Genomic DNA, 26099 nt, shown 5'->3' on the forward strand with positions numbered 1-26099 from the left:
ATGAAAGTATTAAAGAAAACAAACAAAGAAAAACCCAAAAAAAAAAAAAAAATTTAAGAGATTGAATGAGAGATCAAATACAGAAATGAAGAACACCTCGGAGGATTACAACATTTGGGGTTAGGTTCGCTGGGATGAAACAAAATTTCGAATAAATAGTTATTCAGTATTTGTTGAACACTTTCCCAAGATATAAACAATCCTAACAAACGTATTTATCCCACAAAATAAGGACAACTGTAATTCCAAGTAGAAGACGGAATTTCACTTAACCAGGGGCGGCATTAACTGGGGTAAATATCGTATGCCTAATTATTTGCAAAAATACGAACTGCTCTCTAATGTTGGTCACAACTTCCATATAAAAAAGCCACTCAAAGGGTGATTTTTTGGTAAGGGTATCTGTCATGATCGGTTTCCAAACTCTTTATCTTTTCTAAATTATCTCCACTCTGTGATGATCGGTTTCCAAACTCTTATCTTTTCTAAATTATCTCCACTCTCTCTCTCTCTCTCTCTCTCTCTCTCTCTCTCTCTCTCTCTCTGAACAAATAGCTACCCACAAGTACACAACACATTTGAAATCTTTCCCTTGATTTTTGGCTGTTTTCTTCATGCAAATGGCAAAACTATCCCTCCCATGTCATGTGGCATGTGGGGATAGCTTAGGTCCCACTCTCGGTATCCATAGTAGCACTCATTAATTAATTTTGAGATGGCCTACTTCAGGATGATCCAACTGTTCATTTGTTGGTGCACAATGTGCACCGTATAAATCATCCCCATAGGATGATCCTAAACCTTCGATCTATAAGGGTTAGGATCATCCTATGGAGATGATTTATGCGGGGGCAACCTATTTACATTATGGCCCAATAGATGAACGGTTTGGATCATCTTATGAAATGGGCCCATAGTTGTTTTCGAAAAATACTAGACTACATGAGCAAACATATAAAATCCTGAAAACTATTGGGATTTTCAAAGTAAAAAAGCGTTCCTTTTTTATTGGTGGGTTTCGGGGTGTAAATAGTGGACCCCACTAGATCAAAATATGAGGTGTAAATTGTAAATTGTGGACTCCTTATGCATGGGTCAGCGGGAGATAGTCGGCCCCACCTATTAAAACATGAAATGTAAAATGGTGGGTCCAACATGCTATAAGAACCATTCTATGCCTTTCTAGGAAAAAGCATTCTATTTCAATTTGTTGTACCAAACTATGAAAAAGAAGAAAAAGATGGAAAGACCTTTCCTACAAACCAAAGGGGCCGCAATTCTAATATTGTGTCTTTCAGATATTAGAGTTTAAATAGAAGATTTCTATTCGAGAATCCTATGAGGAAAGGAAACGTGAATAGAAGGGGTGCCACGTGCACTCACGTCATCCAGGATTCTGTTTTACATAAATATAATATTAATAGATTATTTTTAGGCACTGTTTGTTTTGGATATTGAGAATCAATTTTGAATTAATCAGTTCCGGACTAAAAATTATGTTCTCAAAATCCAAAACAAACATGGCTTTTAGATTTTGAGAACATAATTTTTAGTCCGGAACTGATTAAGTCACAATTGATTTTCATCAATCTTGGTGAATGAAGATGAACAGTCCAAAGTTTAGTTTGCATGCTAAGGTTGACAGGGAGAAAAATAGAGATGTTTCACATATGATCCTTCCCAAGAAATATTTAATACAACGAGTTGTGCCATCAGAAGGGAGTGCAACTATCATTTCCCTTATTAAAAAGGTATGATGAGACTAAATCTCAATTACAAAATAATAAGATGCATATAGTTGGGTAATGTATTGAACTTGAACCCCAACAACAACAAAAAATGTGAATCTATTTTGGTGCAACAGTATCCAAGCAATTCACCTTCTGGCTAGATCTATGACTGAGTCCAATTGCCCATTCTTTCCTTCAATCTTTCATCACACCTTAACAAAGGGTTGGGTCATCTAATGAATGAGGGCTGACCCATGTAAAGAAAAGGGGCGAAATTATCATTTCCCATTATTAAATACCTTATTAATGTAAATTTCCTCCATAGCTTGTCTTTTTCTTTTAAGACTTTAATCCAATTAAGTTACAGAAGTGTCGTAGGATACAAGCAGAAGTATAAAGTTTTGATGGCACAATTACCAGGGAACATGTAGGACATGTTTGGTAACTATGAAAAAATATGCTATAGAATGTTAGAGCCCAAAGGGTGGATGGTGGAGAAGGAAGGGGGAAAGACTTGAGTCAGTGTGAGTGCGATAGAGCATCAATAATCCCTGAAAATTACTAATTGGTTTTTTGTTTTGCCGACCCTCTTTAGTTTCTCCCACTTCATTCTCTCACAAATGGCCACAAAAATATTCCATGGATTATGTTTTAAGGTAGCCAAACTTGAGTGGAGATGCCCTGCTTTTGTAGGCCTAATTGAGATTAGAAGTCGATACACAGGTTGTAACCCAAAAACCCAATTAGATTGCACATCTGAATGAGCTGGAAAACTGTTACTGTTATTATTTGCAAATATTCACATTTGCAAATAAATTTTAGTTATATCCAAAGATGCATTTTGCCTGCGTTTTGCCTGCATTGCTTCTTTCCCTCGATCAGATCCGTAAAGGGTTCTCACCATTCCTGCCAAACCCTTACAGTAATCTTTCAGTGATTTACACTTTTTTTTTTTAAAAAAGAGCAATACATCTATAGATTGAAATAGAGTTTAAATACAACTGTCTTTAGCCTATCGAAATTTTATTTTTCTACAATCATGGAATTGAGTGATCTGCCAGCTAAACAGGGCTTAGGAAAAGGCGGGGCACCCATCGATGATGATCCCTTTCTCAGTAGGACAAGAAGCCAAGGGGCAGCCATCATAGTTATTTCCCCACCAAGCGAGGCTCTTACCCTGAAACTGCAAGCAGAGATACAAGAGCACTGCGATGAAGGCCGAACCGGCGTCAAGAGCACCCGAGAGCACGTAGTTGTGACGCTGCCACATGTCACGCCGATACCTGTAGACGACGAACCCCGAAAGGAATCCAACAATGATCCAACTTGTGAAATTAACGGCGGTGGCAGGGGGCATCATTCCTGTTGCACCTATTAGGATAGGCATGTTGATGAGAGGAATCCATTTTTTGCTGGGGAAGGCCTTGTGAGCTAACCATACGAGGAGAGGAGCGATTGCTCCAGCTAGGAAGAACCAATTGACATTGTTGTAGAAGCCAAGATTACCGAAGATTCGTCGTGGGCCTATCAATCCCCAGATGACTGAGGCGCTGAAGAAGACACGGTCCATGGGGCAAGTCCATGGGCTGTCTGGGGGAAGTAGAGCTTTGTTACAGATGTTGGGAACACTCTCCATGAGCCACCATGCTGTTCCCAAGTACACAATTGCCGATATCAAGGTCCCCACCACCTGATTCAGTTTCATTTCATCCGCATTCATCATCATCATCATCATCATTAAAGACCCAATAGTGAGGGATTTGTATTTTCCTTTCCTTTATTGATATGTGCATATAATTATGGTGTTTGTGGGATAGTTGCAATGTAGTTATTATATAGTTGTGGGAATGTGTTGTTGGGTTGTCGATGTTGGTTATTGTGTCATGTAAGGGGGTTAATAGGGTAGTCATGTAACAATCCTTTCTGTTTGGATATAAGGAAAATGTAGAGAATTTTACAGCAACAAAGGAAACTTTGTTTCAGAAGTCATAATTACGTCAAATTAAATATTGAGGAGGTCCAGTTGCCTCCTCCTCCTTTCTATTTTCTCTTTGTTTATCTGTGTTATGGCCAATTAGGCAAGTAACAACTAATTCTCGAGGCAAGGCAGCTAGTCCTCCTCTCTGTTCCATTTTTCTATCTAAAAAAAGACCCATATTGATCGATTGCAACTGTTCACTAAGCAGACACCTTTTTGGATCTCCTATGGTCCAAAGATTAAGCAAATCATAAAAAATGAACACATCCAATAACGGTCGTCTGTTCATCTTTGAGCATGGACAGCCCAAAAAGGCACATCATTGGATGTTTGAATTGGATAATGGGCCACATGATATTTGAGCCATTGGAGATCCAAAGCAGAGCCAATCAAATGGACAGTTCAGATCATCATAGGTGAGCTCGCGCTCCACGGAAGCTTATTTCCATAGCTGGGATTCATATAATGGAGGCCCGTTCATGTTTGGGTGAATGCATATGTTAGATTTTCGTAATAAAAAAATCCAAGTCAAATAAGAGACTCTCGATGAATACCGTAGATAATCTCTTCCTCAGCTTTCCTTGCATAAACATATTCCTGGGAAATTAGTTTTGGGATGAAGGTATTTGGTAATTTTATAGATTAGAGACCATTTGGCTATAATAAATATTTAACCGAACTACACCTTGAATTTTTTTGTAGATTTTAACAGACTCCTAGTTAATTTAGCACAACAGAAGGTAGGAAAAGAAAGAGAAGAAGACAAAATGAGCAAACCTGCGCCATGAACATTGATCTGGGAGGAATCTTCATGTAATGACCAAGCTTGAAGTCTGCCACGAATGTGATGGCCTGTGTCATGCTAATATATCCATAGGTCTTGAAGCATATGTTCGCGACAGGGCGCCCTGGGTATAAATACCCAATTATATACTCTGTAATTATATTCAACCCCGGTTGCTGTACATCGATGAAATTGGTTTTCGTTGGTCATCTATGGTCTTATCATATAGAACATGTAAAAAATGAAATTATATTTCCACCCCTTCTCCAGCATTTTCATCCACTTTTGTTCGTTAAATATTTTTTTTGAAATGGTAATAATTATATATCATAGCAAATTAAGGAGGCTGAGATAGACCACCCATATCTACAAAAGGAAGCAAGAAAGAAACAGGAAAGAAGAAAAAACAAAATATAGAAAAAACCCCTTCTCAAGGCGGAAGGTAGTCGAACCACATAATAGAACCACCGGAAACACCACACTTAGTTGTTCGTTTAATATTATGACAGCTAATGACGAGTCCAAAACTGATTATTACTCAAAATTATGTTTAATTTTGAGTCCAATAATCACATTTAGACTCAAAATCAATTCTCAAAATCCAAAAGGATCATAGCCTTTAGTAAGGTCCCTCATTTTTCGCACATGCAAAATGACCTAGCCAGCATTTTTTATTAAAAAAAAAAAAAATGGTTCCAACGTCAAGAATATGGTGCCAATCATTTTTAAAATGTCTATATATGATGCCCTATACAGTACTTTTTGAATTTAAACATTTTTGAAATCATGTAGGATCAAAGAACTAATTATTATTATAGGTTAAAAAGATGTTACAATATAGAAACTTCATGGGGACGGCCTTATCAAAACTCCAAAAATTACAATTATAAATTTTGGGAAATGAGTTGATAATAGGAATGAACCAACCTTAGACCTATATGCTTAGGCCATGTTCGTTGTGACAAACGATAGTGAGGGCCCCAACTGATTATTGGCCCAAAATTATGTTTAATTTTGGCCAAAAATCGGTTGGGTCCTAGCCATCGGTTGGCACCATGGATTTAAATTTCAGTTTCGGTTTCGCTTCTTATTGAAACCAAATTTGTTTTTCAATTTCGGCCGACAAAATAGCTAAATTTTTGCCAAAATTCCGAAATTTAAAACCATGGTTGTCACAGTTAGAAACGAACAGGGCATTAGCTAGCTGTTACAATTCCCAAAAAGCTGTTAGCAGAGTCTGACAGATCGATAAAGCATATACTATGAGGTGAGTTCGGGCCTATTATTAAAACACGGTTGTACCTGTATCATTTGCCTATACGGCTTCAACTATGAGTAAGAAAAATTAAGAGAAGACAATAATGAGAGAGAATATACGAAGAGGATACCTGGTTTGTTGTAGCGCTAATGATTCCGATAGGGAGAGTGAAGAAAATGGAGATCGCACATGCAAGCATAACGCCCCACCATTTTAACTGAAGTTGGTCATTGAAGTACTCGCAAATGAATACCGTGGCGGCAATGTTGACAATAAGGATGCAGATGAACCACCACTCGGGCACTTGCTTGTACTTGCTCATAAGTCTCGTATGCACATCCATTTTCCTCTCTTTGAAGGCTGATTTGCTCAACTTCCATATATCACTGTGAATATTCAAGTGGATTTCATGTGATTTAACCATCTGAAACCTCGAGAGTAATCAAGGAATAAAATCTTCCAGCAATTTTGATCATAAACTATGGAAGGTGAGCCACAGTCAACAAAACTGCGTTTTAAAACACCTTTTCTAGGTTCGCCCTTTAATACTTCTATTAAAATTTTCACAGCAAAAGAACTCAACTTTGTTTAGGAAAACATATAAAATGCATTTTAAAAATGTTTAAACTCATTTTTCGTTTACTAACTTTCCAAATTTACGTCCGCTATAGTTTGTAAATGACTACTAAACTCGAATTTTCCTACCCAGTATTTTTGCTGAATCACGTTTTGCTAACTGTGTGGTAGGAAGTAGGACCCAATTGGAACCCAAGAAGAATTGAGTACAGATGGCATTATTAAAACATGGTAGTGTTGTGTTTGTTGTGAAATTATTAAAACATGGAGTGCAAATATCGGTAGCCAAGAAGAATTGTGTACGTATAGATGGCATTTTGAAGAATACCTTCCATGGAAGAGGAGGACATGAACCACTGTGGCGGTGAGAGAGGCGAAACCAACACCATAAGTCATTGCAAAGAAAGTGCTAAGATAAAGAGGGCCATTCCTATCGTAGGCCTTGACGTCGAGGTTGAAATTGGAGTTGATAATACTAGAAATGTTGTAATCCTGACCAGAAGAATTGAAGAGGCCACCTGAGAATATAGGAAAGGTCTTGGCCTTGTAGATGTTGAACCAATACCCAATTGGTGCCAAAACATACATAATCAAGAAAAACCCGACGGCAACATTAGCGGTGGCGAACCATGGGCTCGCGAGTGGGCTTCCAAGGTAGGCCGAGATGGTGGACCAGTCAACGCCAACAGCCCCGATTCCGAGCCCACTCATTCCGGACCCAAGTTGTTGGGCTAGGATAGAGTGGGGGAAGATCCAACATATCCATGAAAGTGAGGTTAGCATCTGGAAGAGGTAGCCAGGGAATACGTAGTAGGCGAAGCTGGATATAATGGCGATAAGGAAGAACTGGTTACGTGTTACTCCGCCTTTCGGCCTTTCTTCCTTCTCGTGCAGTGCCCTGCAATTCTTGTATTAGTGATCAGAACAAAAACAAAAAAGCAATTTTACTCTCCCTGTTTAGATTACTGGAATTTTGTGAAAAGTTGGGAAACTACACATAAAAAATGTAACATGAACCACCCCCGTGCAAGTTTTATTTGCAGAGGCCTTCAATTTATAATGGCAACCCTCTAAATAAGCCATAACAATATCATAAGGGTCTAAATTCGGGAAATGAAATAAATTATCCTAGGGAAAAAAAAAATATTGCAAGAAAGATATTTTGTTGCAATCCAAAAAGGGTCTCCACCGAAATTACTTTTTATTCACTGACCCAAACAAGCTATAAACAGCCAATAAAAGAAGTTAGAATAGAGGGCTGCCAACTGAGCCACCTAAGGCCCTGTTCGTTTGAGATTATGCTAACCAATGGTGACCCCCAAATCGATTATTGGACCTAAAATTAATGTAATTGGAGTGTATAATCGGTTTGGAGGCTCACAATCAGTTGTGATAATGTCAAAAGAACAGGGCCTTAATATAAGCACATTCAATGTCCGTGAATTGAACATAACATAGAAAGTGTGAAGTGTCATTTGAAAGAAGCAAAAAAGGACATGAAAACCAAGTTTTGCTTTCAAAGATTTTCAGTGAAAACTTAAGAAAAACAAATGGGTTACCAAACCTTGGAAAATTTGTTTTCCAAGGAAAATCTTTGCAGTAATGTCATACATATGAGCTACCTAAGATGAAAAAAAGAATATGAGCTATCAAACGTTGGAAAATATGAATTTCACGGGAAAAAATTCAGAGTACCCAATCGTGCTAAAATTGATCAAAGTAGTTCATCATTGGCAATCATTCAGCTTTTGGATTAAGCTGACATCATTCCATATCTCAATGCATGGGGCGGGCAACAGAAAAGGCCCAGCCCAGATCACTAAGGTCAGGACCACGAAAGGCCCAACAAAACCAAACCTAAAACGACTCATTCATGTAAGCCAATGAAAGGCCCACCAAAATCAAACGTGTAAGACTCCTGTATGTAAGAAGCCATAAGCTTTCAAAGAGAGCAGTTTTGGTAGCTTCCCTGCTTCTTCTCCAAAAGTTTGTCAATCAAACGGCAGGGATCATTTGGATTTTAAGCCGTAAGGCCACAAAGGGCCCACGAGATAAATGTTGGAGATACAAATATACCTGAACAGCGCCACCTGAACGAGATTTCCTGGCCACCACATAGATGCGGGCTCCACCAGATACCGCCTGAATATTCCAGCCCATCCGAACCCCAACACCTATACTTCCCCAAAAATATTACAAATAAGAAGAGTTGAAGTAGAAATATTTTTCTCATAAGGCCGTGTTTGGTAGGCGTGCAACTCGTGTCGGGTTGGGTCAGGTCGAGGCCAACCCTACCGACCCAACCTGATCCAAGGAACCTTTTTTTCCAACCAGAACCCGACCCGACCTCATTTCCATCCCGACAAGGTTCAACTTACCCGACCCAAGGAACCCTTTTTTTCCAACCCAAACATGACCCAGCCTGAGTTTTCAAGCTTACAAAAGAAAATTTCATAAAAAATGTCGGGTTTCACTCGGGTCGGGTTGCCAACCCTCAACCCGAATCCGAACCTTACCCGAACTCAATCCGACCCGACCAAACCCTTTTTGGGGTCGAGTTGCACCCCTTATTGTTTGGGCACTACGATTTTTTTTTCTCATGAAATATTAGTCTACCATGTGTAGACCTGGCAAACGGGTGGGTCAGGCCGGGTCAACCCGCGAGTGATGCGGGTGCGGGTCCACGGGTCGGGTGAGGAAATGACCCGCATTTTTGCAGGTCAGAATTTAGGTGACCCCACGGGTCACCCGCAAATATGGGGATTGTAATAATTCTCCTGATTTGACCGTATCTGTTTTCCGGTAATTGTCATAACTTTCTATATTTTATTGGTATTTTTTTGTAATTTTACAACTTTATAACCATTTCTAGGTAATTTTTTATTTAAAACTTTATAAACTTTAGCTATTTTAATGATTACTTTTTTTTGTTTGCTAGCAACATTTGCCATGTGCGCATCTTTGCACCCCGATGGCCACATGCCGAGAAGTTGCCATAGGAGAAGTTTGGTAGCAAATTGTTATAAAATAAAAAACAGAAGGAAATGTTATCAACACTATTGTTTTCTTACGAGCGCACTCTCACTTTATTAAAAGTATGGTATGGCCCACACCATAGGATGATCCAAACCGTCCATTAGATGGGCCATAGCCTAAATAGGTTATGCTCAAAAAATCATTTCCATAGGATGATCCTAACCCTCTATAGATCGGAGGGTTAGAATCAACCAATGTAAATAATTTTGGGGCATAACTTACTTAGGCTATGGCCCATGTAATGGACGGTTTGGATAATCCTATGGTGCGGGCCATACCGTACTTTTTATAAAGTGAGGAGTTCCCTCATAAAAAACAGTAGTGCTGATAACATTCTAAAAAAAAATTAAAAAATACGGTAAAAATGCGGGTGCCCGCGGGTTGACCTGACCCGACCCGTGTTTTTGCAGGTTGGGTCACCCGCGGGTTAGATTTTGACGGGTCACTAAAACTTAGACCCATGCCCGCAAATTTGCGGGTGGGTCGGGTCGACCCGCGGGCACGGGTCGCTTTTGCCGGGTCTAACCATGTGTTTAGAAAGGGTCAAAGAGAACGGGAGAGGGAGAGAATGGAGAGGGGTTTTTCTTATCCCTGTTTTTCAGCTACTTCTCACTCTCTCCCACCCTCCTTGTCTCTCCTCTCCCAAAACTTAGATAAACTAATATTCCATGGAAAAAACTATGTAGAAATCTCACCTGGGTTGTTAACACCACAAACAGAGAGACTAAAAAGGTCATCTCCCTCTTGTAAAAGAGCCTAACAGCAGAGACGATGTGGATGGCATAAACACTCCCTGCACCAGAATTGGCAAATATGGTGATCAAAACATGTTCTTTTATATTGAATGGCCCTGGATTGAGAGTGAATTCCGATCGCTTCCCTTTGAAGAAGACCCTTTTAGTGATAGTTGAGGCCATAAGGCGTCCTAGAGGAACAACTGCAATCTGAGCAGAGATGGAACTGATCGAGAGAGGCTCTGCTCGATACCAGAAAAACTGGTTGACGAATGAGAGAAGAACACATGAGATTGTTCCCAAAACCCACATCCTAAACGTTAAAACTGGGAGAGTTGGGTCATCAGTGATGGGCACTGTCAATGCCACCTGCTCGATCGGTGAGTTCTCATTCTCTGAATTTTTATGATTTAACCCGTTCTCAGCCATTAATGATGGTTTGTTGTTTTGAGCTGCATAGATGAAAACTGTTAGGGAAAAGCCTGGTGCAAAGAAGAACCAATTAAAAAAAGAGGTGAAGATTTACGTGGATGTTGGCTAATCTTTGGTGTTATTTGTCATTTATTTTTGGCTTACATATTTATTTTATCTCATTTAATTTTCACATGAAAAATATTATCAAGGCTTGTAATTCCACAATAATAACCCTTTTTTCCCACATTTACGACCAATCTTTTACACTAGAGGGAGCTATCCAAAGTTATAAAGAAAAAAAAAAAACCCCAAGGGTGAATATATCATTTCGCTAAAAAATGAATAGAAACCCGTCATTCAAGTTTTTCAACTAAAATCATCGTAAATTATTGTTAATCACTATATTTCATTGGTGAAAAATAGGATGGGAAAAATATTAAAGAAACCAGAAAGATATTTGGAAAATACTAAACGGAGGACTACTTTTCTCCTGCAGAAAGAACATCTTGATCGGACAACGCTAGGCCATTGATCCATCAAGCCTCTCTCTCTCTCTCTCTCTCTCTCTCTCTCTCTCTCAGTTTTAGAGAAAGATTTACAACTGTTGAGAAGATAAAAAATAGATAATAAACTTGTCAAACCTGGGTGCAATGCAAAGTGTAGTTTGTTAGATTAACCAAGCCCTTTTATTCTATCTTCCTTCTCTTTAAGACATCATCAACCCTGCAAAAAAATTACAGTGTTTAAGAAAGATTGCAAACTGTGTTTAATATCCCTCATTGTGGTAACACAGATGAAAGCATTCTACCTCTAATAAAGCATAAACAAAACAGAAAGAAAAAAAAAACACCCCCATAAGTATAACCATGAAAACACAGAGAGAGAAAAAACTCATTCAATCTCCCTTTTAGACATCCAAAAACAAAGAAAAAAAAAACTGACCTTGAGCACCAGGAGAGGGTGATGAACACATGGAAGAAGTAAAATGGAGGAATGTTCTTAAAGGGGGTGTAGAGATGGAGGCGTTTCCTTTTCTATGGTAATTAATTACAGCTACACATTTAACATAGCTAGACATTTTACTATAAATAGAATTAGAAAGTCAAGTTGTTCAGTATATTCCAGCTAAGCATCCCACGTTCACGCCATTTCTGTGGTTCTTCTTCTTCATACTTTCTAAACAAAAGAAAGGGTGGAAAATATCAAACCAGATTTTTGCTCAACTGCATTTATTTTTAGTAAATGACACCTCAAATTTCCACAAGTTTGAATCTCTGCCAGCTAGTCACCGCAAACTTAGCATTGAAAAGTTAGGAGCTTTGGTAATCCTTCTCTTCCCTACTTTCTCCTTCCTCTGTTCCTTTCCATGTCTGCTTATAGAAAAGCTATCAAAAGCCCACACTATTTTTTCTCTTACTTTTTTTAAACATAGTCACAATCTTAGGTACCTTACCAATACCCCAAAAGCTCGAGAGCATTAAACCTGTCCCATACCAGGCTAGGTCCCACCCAGTACCAAACCTAAGCAGGACCCCACTCGGGACCGCAAGATACCGCCACGCATCCGCATCTACCATCATCGGAGGCTCACTCTGCGACGGCTTTCACTCTGGCCTTTTTTCCGAGTCGCCCTTTCCGCAGGTCGCCCCTTCTGACTCGAGCACGGGACATGACAGCTGCTATGATACCAAATGTTAGATACCTTACCAATACGCCAAAAGCTCCAGAGCTGATGGAACGTGTTAGGCAAGGCCCCACTCAGGACCGTAACACAAAAATGGCTTCTTAGGACATCCGCGAAATTGCCTAGCAAATTGCCAACATGTTGATAAATCATCGGGGAATTTTTATTTTTATTTTTTCTCACCTATGCTCACATCTCCTGCCCAATCAAAATTTGATTATTTGGGTTGAACCCTCCTCATGCCTTCTAAACCATAGATTGTTAAATTTGGTAGCCCCCCAAAATTATCAGCCAACCCCATGTGCCAACGACTGTCAAATGCAGGCCATCACCATCTTTTCCTTTAGAATGATTTCCTGTCCACCGGTAAACCCATTAGTATCGGAGCAAATTACCAAACCAGAGTTAGGACCCATGACTTAAAAGGTCAAGTAGGTTTGCAGTTTTCTTTGAAAACATGGAAAGTTTTTATTTCGGAAACAAAAATTCAATGAAAAATGAGCTTACTAAACACTAAAAATTCATTTTTCATGGAAAATTTCTAAGAAAAAAAAGAAACTCCCTACAACCCTGCTTGGATTGCATGAATTTTATGAAAAAATTTGGAAAGCTAAAATATTTATAGAAGGAAAATGATATGGTGAGTAAGAAGACTCGTGGTTGGGGTGTCAATGGATCCAAACGGTCCGATGGACTATCCGAATCCGAACATTAATGAACGGGATATAAGCATACCAAGAGGGTCCATGGGCATATTTCGGATTCCCAATCATATGATCCGAGAATTTTTGGATTGGATCCAGGCATGCTGCGAAAGTCCTTAGGGACAGTCACAATCCGAAATCATCTTACAGAAATACCCTCAAAATCGTTACAACATCAATGTTAAGTGGGGGTATTCTCATCAAAATAGTCATATTCTTTTAGTAGTTACCGGTTTCCATCTTTTTTGAATGAAATCTCCTCTTCCTTCCCGTGTAAGTATCCCTTCCCCATTTGTGGAACGAACATCTCATCTTCCTATCGGTAACCATAACCCATCTACTCCATTGACATTAATTAATGTTCTGTCCCTAGTCATTGCTCTCACCCTCGATATCGCTAGTCATTGCTCTCACCCTCGCTATCGCTAGTCATTGCTCTCACCCTCGCTATCGCTAGTTGGAACGAACATCTCATCTACCTATCAGTAACCATAACCCATCTACTCCATTGACATTAATTAATGTTCTGTCCCTAGTCATTGCTCTCACCCTCGCTATCGCTAGTCATTGCTCTCACCCTCGCCATCGTAGCACCCTTGCCTTCCCAGCATCCAAGCAGTATGCACGGAAAACTCCTGCTAAGTTTTTGGTTTCTATTATCTTCTTAGAATACTGGATAGTGGATACATATTTTTCCCTGGTTTTAGTCACTTCTTTGAAGTCGATCACTACTTTTCATTATGGTGGACTGACATTCTAATTCTTTTTTAAAAAAATTAATTGTGTACTAAGCTTAGTAGGACATAACATGACACTCCGACGGATGGTCCGATTTAAAATGGATCGTGATCGTGACGTAGAAAGTAGGATCCGAAGAACAATCCGAATCTGATCCGAACGATAAGGAATTTGAATGGATCGTGACCGTGACATAGGTGGATCCGATCCGAAGTGGATTCGTTGACACCCCTAGGTGGGAGAGACCAGCAATGAGATTGTGACATGCAGGGGCGGAGCCAGGAATTTGCTTGAGGGGCAGAACATGGGTGAGGCCCATTACTCTTTTACACTAGAGGGTTTCTTCCAAGGGAAAAAAGGGGGCTAGTATAACTTTTCCCTTACATTTCATGTGGTGGGGCCAAATTACATTACACATGTTTTGATGGGTTGGGCCCACTATTTAACACTGTGGGCATTAAAAAATTAGTGTCCATATTAAATTACAAAATGGCCCTTCAAATCCCTAAGTGGGCCATACATCCCTAAAACAAGGTATCTAAATGTAAATGGACCCACTTGAGCCCAAATGGGAGGCCCACTAAGTGGCAATCCCAAGGGCCACCATTTCGAGTACAACTCACCACCACCAAAACCAAAACAAGGAGGTAGTGGGTCCCACAACCACTTACACCACTATGCAAGTGGTTGTATGGGTAGTTATTGCATGTGGGAGTAGTATATAATGGATCTTTCCTCTCTCTTTCAAGGCATATCAAAAAAGGCAACCAAGGAGAGAAAGCAAAAGGAGAACAAAACCAAAGCACGGACAAAAAGAAGAAGGATCTAAAGAAAGCTCCCAAGTGAAGAGAAAATCTCCATCCAAAACAAAAGGGCAATCAAGTACTTGAAGAAACTCTCCACGAAGATCAAGCCACCAAACAAAGGCCCTTCATTGAAGTAAATCAAAACATCTTCACAACCGATAAAGCGCGAAGCCCGGAGTGAAGTCCAGCCCAAATATCTTCAAACACCGACGAAAGCGAGAATCACGCCACAAAGGCCCTCGTCTTCACCAAACTCAACTTTGTATTCAACACTTTGATCGTTAATCAGAGGATTGTAGAAAGTTGTACCATTTTCATTTTTATTACAATTTCTTTGTAATTTGTCCCCAAATTTTGTGTTAATGAATTACGCGAAATTTGCTGTCGACAAACACTCCTAGCATGGCATGGGTAATTTGTTTTGGGATGGTGAAAGTTCGTGTAGTCTGGTATCATTCAAAAAGTATTGTACAGCTTACCATATGATGATCCAAACCGTTCATTTGATAGGCCACAATGTAAGGCTATGCCAGAAAACTCATTTCAATAGAATGATCCTAGCTCTATGAAAGGTCTCCATAATATGCAATTCCACTACAGCTAGTAGAGCTAGGATCATCCTATTGAAATGTGTTTTTGGGCTAATGACCCTAACATCGGGGATCATCCTATTGAAATGTGTTTTTGGGCTATGACCCTAACATCGGAAATACATTGCACCCCAAAAACCATTTTCATTGGGGTGCAATGTATTTACGTTGTGGCCTAGGATCATCCTATTGAAATGAGTTTTTGGGCTACGACCCTAACATCGTAAATACATTGCAGCCCAAAAACCATTTTCATTGGGGTATAATGTATTTACGATGTGGCCCATCAAATGAACAACTTGGATCATCCTATGGTAAGTTATACAATATTTTTTTTTAAATAATTTGAACTATACGAGCTGACACCATATTATAACTGATATATTTTGAGCGTATCAGTGGAGATTTTATATGGTGTGTGTATGCGTGAATTCCGGTTTTCTTCTGGGTCCCAATTCAGAGGATGATCAAACCATTCATTTGGGGGCCACAAATCTAGAATGTCATAGGAGATTTTTAGTTCGCTGGAGAGAGAGAGAGAGAGAGAGAGAGAGAAATTCTGACAATTACAAATTTGGACAATTTTGTACACAGATTATTAGAAGTTGAAAAAAAGGCTATGTTCTCATCCGAGAGAGAGAGAGAGAGAGAGAGAGAGAGAGAGAGAGAATTTCTGACAATTACAAATTTGGACAATTCTGTACACAGATTATTGGAAGTTGAAAAAAACGCTACGTTCTCATCCCCTCACTTTGTCCATACGTATATAGATTCGAGAATTTTTCAATTTTTAGGGGGGGGGGGGGGGGGGGGGGGGGGCGCAATTGCCCCCGCCACGCCCCTCCGGCTCCGTCCCTGGTGACGTGTGCAAAAAAATCAACTTTTTAGAAACCCATTAGATCAGTTCCCGGTCTGACTCTCGGTTTCCTAGTTTTACTCTATAAAATTTCCTACTTTTTTTCACCAAGAAAAGATTAGTTGAACCAACCCTATTCAATTTTTACTTGGAGGGACCTTCAAATTATGATAATACAAAGTTAACCATATTAATATCATTTAAATCTAAATCATGGAAAGAAAAAAAAATTCCGATGAAAATTACTACTTCTGAAAATTGTTTTCTGCATACTCCTTATAAGTTACAACATATCAGTTCCTTTCTTTTAACATTTAACAAGATCAGTTATAATATGTCAAAAACTGGGGGATCTCATGACCCTAATAGTCCAAGGATACTGATTAGTGTCATTTTCCCTCTTCTTTTTTTTCCTGGTGTCAGGCTTTGCCAAAATAGCAGAGCTCTAAGAGATGGGAGCGTCTAGAGGTGTTTTCTACTACTTGTTTCTATAGTTGCACCCCCTCTCTGATACTGTACTCTTATAAATGATCTAGAAATAGTGGCTGCTTCAAAAGAGGCCTTCATGCCTCATTAGCAAATAAGATTAAATTAAAAGAACCTTATTTGCAAATAACAACTAATTTTGGTGGTATTCAAAGAAGCCTTTGATGTCTAATTTGCAAATGAGACTTAAATAATTTTATTCAAAAGTAAGGATTTACTTTGGTGGCACCCAAAAGGCCCCATGTATCTAAATAAATTTATAAGGGGTTGAATTGCTGAGAAATGAAGTGAGAAATTTGTCTTTCATTCCGATCTCTAGTATTCTCTTATTAGATCAACGCGAGACTGGATTTGAGCACCACAAATTTAAAATCAGAGATTTTAATATACATAACAAGGGGTTTGCTAGGGACCATGGGCATTTCACAGAACGACTGTAGGATGAGTGCAGCCACATAGACTCACTTTTCTACAGATTTTGTCGTCTTCATTCAATTCATCTGATGCGGCTGTACTCTCATGCAACAGCCGCATTCTGCAAAATGCCTCGTGCGATGGCCCCTAGCAAATCCCACATAATAACGGAATTTTTATTTCATTAATGAAAACTAGCTAAAAATTTATTAGAACAAAACAAAAGAAACACTGCCCCGAAATTGAAAGAGAAGAAAGCCTTTTGAAGTCCCGCTTCCAACCTAAGCAAAAACACATCTTTTGTAGATTTTGGCTTGGATTTTGTTGGGAAAAGACAAGCGTGGCACATCGGCACACAAATAGGAGACAGTCACAGCCCTAGTAGTCTCTTTATATTTCAATACTAAGTTATGTGTCTCAATACTGTGTTCAGTGTGTTGGCAACGAAACAAGAGTTTTGCTAGCGTGGCACCAAAAAGCTAAGCAAAACCCTAAGCCATCCCGGCTTCTGTGCAACCAAACATGCAAATGATGTTGCCTCTTCTTTTCACTTAATACTTTACATGTTTCTAATTGATATCAATCAAAATCATATTAAGTTATTAACACAATAATGTAGGAAATGAGTTGTTAGTCACTCTTTTAAAACTCCAGTGTCAATCATCGACTCACCCAAGCCCAGGTTTTGTATAAGTCCCATGTTTTGCCGTACCAAGTAACTCAAAATCTAGAACTTGCACAAGTTGACTCATTATTACCTTGATTGAGTTCTCAGCCAAATATAAGATTTGAAACACAGCTAATTTAAACCCAATACAAGTTTTCTTATCATGACCCTCACCATTGGATAGAAATATGCTATGAATAATAGCCTTGATATAAATATAAATAAATAAATTGTCTCCCTGTTAAACTAACACTCTATTCAAGGGATTAAAATTAGGCTCTGCAAATAGGGCATCATATTACAAGGCCATTTTGTTTGAGTTTTTATGATCAGAACAAACTAGAAGAAAAACAAAGGCACATAAATTCACCACGGCACTACTAAAATGGGTATTACCCAACTACATGCATAATTGCACACTTTAGAAACTTCAAAGCCGAATTACAAAGCAAACAAAATTGGATGAAGAACCCACATAAAGCAGCATATGATTTTACATCTGTATTGATTCCATTCCGTTTTATTATAACATTCGATATTGGGGTGAAAAAAAATATAACAGTTTTCCATGGTTTCTCCATTAGACAACTCCATGGTGAAATAAATTCAACCCCAGTTTAGAGGTCTCCTGACCGCACGTTTTTTTCCTGGTACCATGAAAATATTAACTAATTGACAAACATATCACGGTTTTCCTATAACATTTTTCAGGAAAAAAACACAAGCGGTCAGGATGGTAAGTGGGTATACCATCCCAATCTCAACCTGAGAAACTGGAACTAGTCACCCAGTCCACTTGCCCAAACGTATCACTGATAAAGCAATACTAACCATCCAATCCACAGACTTTCGCATGTCTCCACAGTATTTCTGTTTCAAACATCCATTTACAGGACAATAACTAGAGGCTAGAATCATTCATCAGAGAGACATTTGGACAACGGCTATCCGCAACAGGCCAATAATGATCCTGGGACTAAATTCAGCCTCGAAAGTAAAATAAAATATAAAGTCATCGTCTAAAGAAATGGCAGATAAAAGCAAAGCTTAAACGTCAAATCATTTATCGTCTTTATAACTAAAGCGTCTAAATACTTATCCTGGTCCTCAGAAGTCAGAACATAAACAGAGACCTCCCATACTTCACTTTGTCGTTCTAGAAACACAATTAGACATAGTAGCAATCTAACAAAATGCATAACAGATACAGCAGGCTGAAGAAATGTAACGCTAGATGTGCCACTACTACTAAGTTTGTAGTGTCTTAGCGGAAGATAAACCAGAGAGCATAGCGTTTTAGCGAAAGATAAACCAGAGCACGAAAATTCTATAGATCGCCCCTCACTATCTGAAACGAGGATTTGACCGAGCCTACAAAACCATTGCCGTACGAGAACAATATCAGCATAACCATTATTGGTAGCGCTGATCCGCAGTAGATTTTATGCCAGGAAAAATGCATAGATTGAATGGGGTCACGTTCCTCACCTGGTTCAAAAAAGGGGAAGGGATTCAACGCCTGCCACGAGGCCCCCCACCTGACCTAGGGCCAGGATGGCGAGCAAATTGCAGCCTTAAAATGGCTGAGTCTCGGTCGTGCTCATCAAATTTATAACCTGCAAAATCGAATCGGACGGTTTTACACTGCGCAAGTGACCACGATCGAACGTATGTAAAGATGAAACGTGTAATTATCATATAACGAATGGAAGTCCACACCAAACTTGCATAAAGCATTCAAAGCCACTTGCTCTAAGCTTCTAGTGTTTAAAAATGTGGATGCGACACGGAAAGCGGCCGAAGAAAATCCTAGTCAACTCGGCACGACGCGGTCGAGTACTCGGTTGATGCGGCTGAGTACTCGGTTGACGCGGTCATAATTCTGGAGCATCAGAGGAGTTTTTTTTGTTACTCCATAGGGCAAAACACGAATGCGATGCAACGCGGATCCGATGCAATGCGGAACGCGGCCAAGGTAAAAGGGAGTCGACTCAAGGCAGTTGACGCGGACGCATTTTAAAACTATGCGTCTAAAATATCGCCATTGCTTAAAGGTGGATCCGATAAATTCTGCCAACCTGTTCCCTCTTAACTTTCAGTCATTCACCCATAACCTACCTCTAACCAGAGCCCAAAGAATGGTCTTTGATGACCTGCCATGCATCCTTTAGATCGAAAACACATTCACCCATTTCAAGCGTATGTTTCCTCCGCATGGTTTTGCACTCCACTATGCTTACAATGAACTGGAAGGGGTGGACTAGAGCTGTTAGTTGGTCCTCTTGGATCAGTTTGTAGAACGTGTGCAGCGATAAGATTTCAGGAAATGGGGGGCAAAGTCAGTATTCAGTGCCAAAAAGGACATGGCTATAAATAGGAGAACAGACGCCGTGCCTGAAAAGGGTGGCCGGTTTTTTTGAAGTCATAGAAGGGAAGAGAATAAGGAAAACAAGGGCAAACTTCCCTTTCAAGGAACTGCACCGAGCCATATCAATGCAGCCAGGAATTAGTTTTATATAGTGTTTAAAAATGCGGATGCGGCGTGGAACGCGGCCGACAAAAATCCTAGTCGACTGGGCAAGACGCAGTCGAGTACTCGGTTGATGCGGCTGAGTACTCAGTTGACGCTATCAAAATTCGGGAGAGTCGAAGGAGTTTTTATTGACTTAGGGCAAAACGTGGAACACGGATGCAGCGCAAGGAACACAGCCAAGGTAAAAGGGAGTCGACTAGGGGGTAGTAGACGGGGCAGGGGAGTTTTAAAACTACGGTTTTACTAATCACTATACAAACCTATGCCCAATTCTAATCAAATTCAAACTCTTGGGAAGAAGAATGTTTGCAGATTAAGCATAGCTCAATTTATTTCAAATTTAATCAATTAATTACTCAGGCCATAGCTGTGTATAGCACGTGCCATATCCTAGAACGTCTTAACTAAATAAACCCGAACCAATTGGTTTATTATTTGGAAGAAGTTTCAGTGTTGTCAACACTACGATCATGCTCATAACAAATGCCACGTCACAGATCCACTTACAACATGATTCACAGTATAAGATGGTCCTAAATATTTAAACCATCTTTACCATCACTTAATTGTATCAAACCAGGAAATTACCATCTTAAATTACCGGCAATTCACTTGGCCATTGGCATACCGTAGTTGAGGCAGCAACCTCACCAAAGATGCAATTAAATAATAATAATGGGATGAGGCTATTGTGTTGCTTCGAAAGAAATAATCTAGTCAAGGCGACTAGTTTACAAGATAGAAAGAACATAAAGTTACAACTAAGGCAGCCTGTGGCATAAAAGGAAAGAAGTGGGACTAGCAACAAATAAGATATACAAAAACATATGGAGCTATAATTTACAAAAACAGAACAGAGACAAATGAGTATATTGTATTCACCTTGTAATGCATCTAGTGCAATAGTGGCATGGTTAGGAGTCGAGAAATCAGCAAAACACAGGACGAATGGCTCTCCACCGGGCTGCAAGAATTCAGAAAGGATGAATTCATAAATGAGAGGTAAACATTTGATCAGATCACTAAATAATAATAATCTTTTCAGAGCATATGAATAAGCTTACATTTCTAGATTCCTTGTTTACAAGTCTCACTTCTTTAAAACCCACAAATGGACGAAAGATATCTGCAAAGTCCAGTGAAGGAACACTAGTAGAAAATCGTAAATACATTTGAAAAATCACGACTCCGAATCAGTTTTTTTGTTAATGATAAAAGGGAAGGATTTAGCTACAGATGAATAGTACTTCCGCCTCCATGTCAGCCCCTTCTTTCGCAAGCTTGTTGGCTTGCTCATTGGCCAACATTTTCATAGGATTTGATGTCAAAAAAAATAATTAAGCATTATGGAGAAGTTAAAAAAGAACTCGTTAAAGTTATCAAAATTCAGAACTCTAGGAAGCTTTAATGTCATTTTAACCAGAAAGGAATCTCATCAATCCCAAATTCTGAGTCAACCAGGTGACTCTTCTTACCATAGCTTGGAGAATTAAGCAAGTAGCATTAGAGGTCTAGAGCATTGGCACAAGGATACGAGATACTTCCCTCCGTGTACAGTTTGCAGGAAGACCCTCCACGAATAGCGTGTTTGATGCATCGGGAGGAAGAGGGGGTGGCTCAGGTCTTCCACCTCCAAACCCCATGTTTCGGCCTTTTCCGGCAAAGCCTGGATCCATGCCCACAACACCCATCATACGTGGATCGTCGGCAGGATGACCAGTCATTACTCCACTCAGAGGGGGCCTACCAGAATCTCCAGCAACATAAGAAGAAATCTGCAGGATGAATTAGGGCAAACATGTTAGCTCTCGAAACAAGATGTAAAGATCACAAGAAATGGGAAGAAAAGACCAATACGCGTGAGCAATACCCCATTGCGAAGGTAACTATCATAGGATGCTCCAATGGAATCAGTATCTCTAGCTACACGATGCCCACCCCTTTCATCGTCGCGAGGGAAATAACCGGCCAACTCATGACCACCAGGGATATCTAAAAGGTTTAGCAAATAGCCTTCAGCAACATAAGTAGAAACCAATAAAACAAACAAGTAAACATACACCAAAGCATTTCCATGTTAAAGACAAGAAAATAGGAAGATTTCAAGATATTCCATGTATCAAAAATCTGTTTAAAAGACAAAAAACGTCTTCTGTTGCTCCACAGTTAGGGTAAAAAAATATAAGCAGAAAAAAAGGTAGCAAGGTATTATAAAGCGAAGGGAATGAACTACAAGTTTACTGAATGAGGAAATCAGAACCATAAGAAAAACCCAAACTAGAAGCAAAAATCAAAGAAAAAACGACTATATTTTCCAATCAATTAGCAACTGCTCTAATTTTAACCATATCATTCAGTAATCTGAAAATTGCACCAAGGTTAAAAAAATCTTAAGTATGGTAGCATCACACCACGGAAATCATGTACCATCACACCAAAAGAGATAAATTGTATCCTGCCATTATATATAAATAATTAAAAATACGTGAATAGGGGTAGATCCAGGCAGCCGTAATATTAGGAATAACAACCATGTCTGTTTGTCCTCTCAGTAAAAAAGTATATCAAAACTAATAAAACAAAAAGGACATGATGCGAGGCATCAGTACTATTGTACTAATGCTCTATGTATGTGCAATATAAAGGGAAATGATGTATAATGGCACTCCTCACTTAACTAAACACTTTTTTGATAAGCAGTTGATAACCTTTCTAGAATTATAAGTCTTTGGCAGCTACAAAAGAAAGAGTAGAACAAAGACGAGTGTCATTATTAAGAGTGCATATCACTTCACTATGTTTGCAACAACTTTAGGTATGAAATAGTTTAAGTTCATGCATAGTAAATTCCCGGAAGTCACCCTGTGAACCCTAAGGTTGCACCAATTTGGTACCAAAGCCTAGGGTTTGCATTGTTATATCTTTAGGTTTTCTCATAGAAGCACGGAGCGGGGGCGGGGGCGGGGGCGGGGGCGGGGGCTAGAAGAGGTAGGGAGCGTCGTGGGAGCGTTAATGCAATATTTTCATCATCATGTTTTTCAAAATTCTAGTACATCAAAAAATAGTAAATGCTACCTATCTTCATACAAATCATCATGTTTTTCAAAATTCAGGCACATTAGAAGTAGTAATTTCTAATCGTCTTCATTTTCATGCCCTCTTTTCTCATGCCTTTTGAAGATGCCTCCATGTTGCTCCAATGAAGTACTTTGAACAGTTGGCGGAGTTTAATGCAAGTAAGTTGGTGATAGTAGTACTAATGGAGTAAAAGGAGCAGCTTGGGAGCGCCATGGGAGCGGTTTCCATCTCTTCGGGATCACGCTTCCTAGAAGCTCCTTCCTAAGGAGCACCGAATCGCAGTTTCGAGTCGGGAGCAGCACCCCGAGGGAAGATTCCTGCTTCTAAGGGTTTTCCCAAAACCTAAACACACCAACTTCTACTTTTAGTTTATGGCCACAACGAAACTGTGTGGGAAACAAAGCAACTTTCCCAACAGGAAGGATTTACTTCCAAAGTGCGCTTCTGACCTTGTTATGAAGTTTACGGTAACTATGGTTATCACACTACGTGATATGGTTTTTCAAAGTCGTATGCCAAGTCATAAACCACTAGTAAACCATCTATGGGAGTGGCATGCATGCCACACAAGGCTTTAATAAGAAAAGCTCAGTAGAAGATGCCTAATTCAACCCAACAATGTTGTAGGGTTTTTTAAGTCATACGACTATGTACTATGTGAGGAGGCAGAGGAGCTAATGCATAGTGGTACTTTGAAGGATACTGGAGCTTTGCATCTTTCCTTGCCTCACTTCTATCTCTGATTGAAAAGCAAAGTCAGATCCTCTTAATCCAGTTAGCTGCATGAATGGATTCCGTACAGCTATAGCAACCATTTTAAGATCAAGCAAAAAGATGTTTTCAAGTTCATAATCTACCAAAAAGATATTATTCTATTAAATCCGTATAATCTCATACAACATCTAGATAGCTTGAGGCAATGAGGTTGTTTCACCTCCGTCCCAGCAAAGTGTGTCGCCCGGAAAAAATAGCATTTCACTATTTTGTGAAGGGATGATATTAATCTCACAAAAAAGCATGTTTTTTAATCTTAGCCCTTCACAAAGTAATGAATGGCTGATTTTTGGGAGACCCACAAAGTCGCGGTGGAGGTGAAACTAATACTGAAACAATACATTTTTAATGGTAACTATGTGATGTAATCCCGGAAGAGATTGCAACAAAACCGCAGGATGAGAAGCGAATCAAACTCAAATGAGGTTGGAAATACTTCGGCAAATCTAGTAAAACGTTAGATTTCCCCAAATATATTCTAAAATTCAAACAAACAATTAGACAAATAAGCAAACCACGATCAATACGTGCTTAGATCCTTAGTAGAACATTAAGAGATCGAGCCAAATAAAATTCAGATATAAAGTTCTCAAAGAACCCAAAAGCACGTATTGATATTCAATAATCAAAGAAATTATGTTCTTACAATGCTTCAACAACATCTATTTATAAGAAAAGAAAACCCTAAAGCTAACTTAATACTCAAGCAACTAATCATAGCCGTCAGTCTAAAATAACATAAATAGAACCTAAAATCCTAAAATCTTGACTAATACTCACCTAAAATAGTAATCCCGTAATAAGCATATACCATATCCGTAAAATGCCCATAACTAGCTTAAATCGTGTGATCTTGGGCTCGTTAGATAAGTAATTGAGAAACCTTTCTAAAGATACCAAAATCATGCCAGATGAATGCGATTTGATGCCTAAAACGGAGGCTACAAATAAAAAGACGAAAATAATAATTAAAAATAGAACTTCTTCCACGCCGCATGTTCTTGGCAGTCTCCAACTTCATCACTTTGCATTTAACAATAGTATTGTTTTAATCTACACAGCAGATTTCTATGATTACATGTTTCGGCAGCAAAAAAAATCCCACCCAACTAAAACCACCAGGAAAAAAATCCCTTCATGTTTCACCGTAAAAAACTCCATTTTTCAAGAACGTGTGAGTGAGATATAAAAACACGGAAATGCATCCACGTATACTTCCAGGCAGTAAAAAAAATAGTTAAAAAGCTGGAAATGACGAACAAAAAAACTGGAAATAATAAACAAATCGAATTATTTACAAACCCTAGAAACCTACAATCGAATCATAGCAATACAATCTCGATGAAGAAGAAGAAGAAGTATCAGATCTCATAGTTTATCTTCTCAACATTTTGAACTGTAAACCCTAATTTGATCGGGAATGAAACGCATACAAATTAATGAAGAAAAGAAAAAAAAAAAGGTAGGGTGTGAAGGATAATAACGTGCGCCAAGGGTGCGTACCGTAGTCAGAGCGGGGACGCTTTCCCGCTGGAGGAGGCATCAGTGGCTGTCGCGCGTCGCTGTATCGCCAGTAACCGTCGGCCATGGTCGAGAGTAGTTGAAGGAGCAAGAGAGATATCGAAACCCTTTCTTTTCTCACCTCGCTTTGCTCTTGTTTGGCGAATATAAAGTTATAACTTATAAACCCTAATATAGGCTCTCTCTCAGAAAGCTTTCCCTTCTTTTTATGTAGGCCCTGTTTGTTTGGCGAATATAAAGTTATAATTGGCTTTTGAGTACCGATTATGAGAGTCTAAGACTGATTATGATTCTAAGAATCAGTTCTCAAAGTCCAAAAGAAATAGGCCGTTTTAGTAGGGCTGGCAATTTCACCCGGGACAATGGGGATCCGCCCCGCCCCGCCCCACTTGGGGAGGGGATTCCCCGATTTGAGCAGGGGAAGGGGAAGGGGATTTAAAAAATTCCCCGGTGCAGGGATGGGGAGGGGAAGGGGATGGAGTTGGACCTGCCCCGCCCCACATTAATGCCATTTTTTTGTATTTTTTTAAGTGTTTTTTTGGGGAAAACCACTAGTAGGGGTGGCAACGGGGCGGGTCGGGGCCGGATGTTGGGGTCCCCTTCCCCTTCCCCTCTGCGGGGAATTCCCCCCCTCCCCTTCCCCTTCCCCTCTGCGGGGATGGTGGGGAATCCCCCTCCCCTCCCCACGGGGAATATCTAATCCCCTTCCCCTTCCCCTCCCCGCATCCTTCGGGGACC

General features: G+C 39.6%; 2 protein-coding genes across 3 annotated transcripts; both read right to left on the reverse strand.

Moving 5' to 3' along the window:
* Positions 1 to 2493: 2493 nt before the first annotated feature.
* LOC143888090 (oligopeptide transporter 7-like) lies at positions 2494 to 11509 on the reverse strand. The gene is made up of 8 exons (XM_077392384.1): positions 11453 to 11509; positions 11152 to 11233; positions 10058 to 10548; positions 8403 to 8500; positions 6655 to 7224; positions 5881 to 6136; positions 4486 to 4668; positions 2494 to 3420 (listed from the first exon to the last, which is right to left on the reverse strand). Exons 3-8 carry the CDS (start codon positions 10523 to 10525, stop codon positions 2803 to 2805), a joined length of 2193 nt encoding a protein of 730 aa, XP_077248499.1. The 5' UTR covers positions 10526 to 10548; positions 11152 to 11233; positions 11453 to 11509; the 3' UTR covers positions 2494 to 2802.
* LOC143888091 (RNA-binding protein 2-like) lies at positions 11209 to 25527 on the reverse strand. Of its 2 annotated transcripts, none has more exons than XM_077392386.1 (7): positions 25344 to 25527; positions 21859 to 21980; positions 21523 to 21763; positions 21053 to 21114; positions 20871 to 20952; positions 18944 to 19071; positions 11209 to 11233 (listed from the first exon to the last, which is right to left on the reverse strand). In XM_077392386.1, the coding sequence occupies exons 1-6, from the start codon at positions 25426 to 25428 to the stop codon at positions 18968 to 18970; spliced, it is 696 nt and encodes a 231-aa protein (XP_077248501.1). In that variant the 5' UTR covers positions 25429 to 25527; the 3' UTR covers positions 11209 to 11233; positions 18944 to 18967. The 2 variants fall into 2 exon arrangements, with proteins under 2 accessions (XP_077248501.1, XP_077248500.1); XM_077392385.1 differs by lacking the exon at positions 11209 to 11233 and adding an exon at positions 18503 to 18826.
* Between the last annotated feature and the right edge of the window lie 572 nt (positions 25528 to 26099).

Source organism: Tasmannia lanceolata, unplaced genomic scaffold (genome assembly GCF_043159265.1).
Source record: "Tasmannia lanceolata isolate RefF3 unplaced genomic scaffold, GAP_Taslan_0.1 ptg000012l, whole genome shotgun sequence".
NCBI classification, from domain to species: Eukaryota; Viridiplantae; Streptophyta; class Magnoliopsida; order Canellales; family Winteraceae; genus Tasmannia; species Tasmannia lanceolata.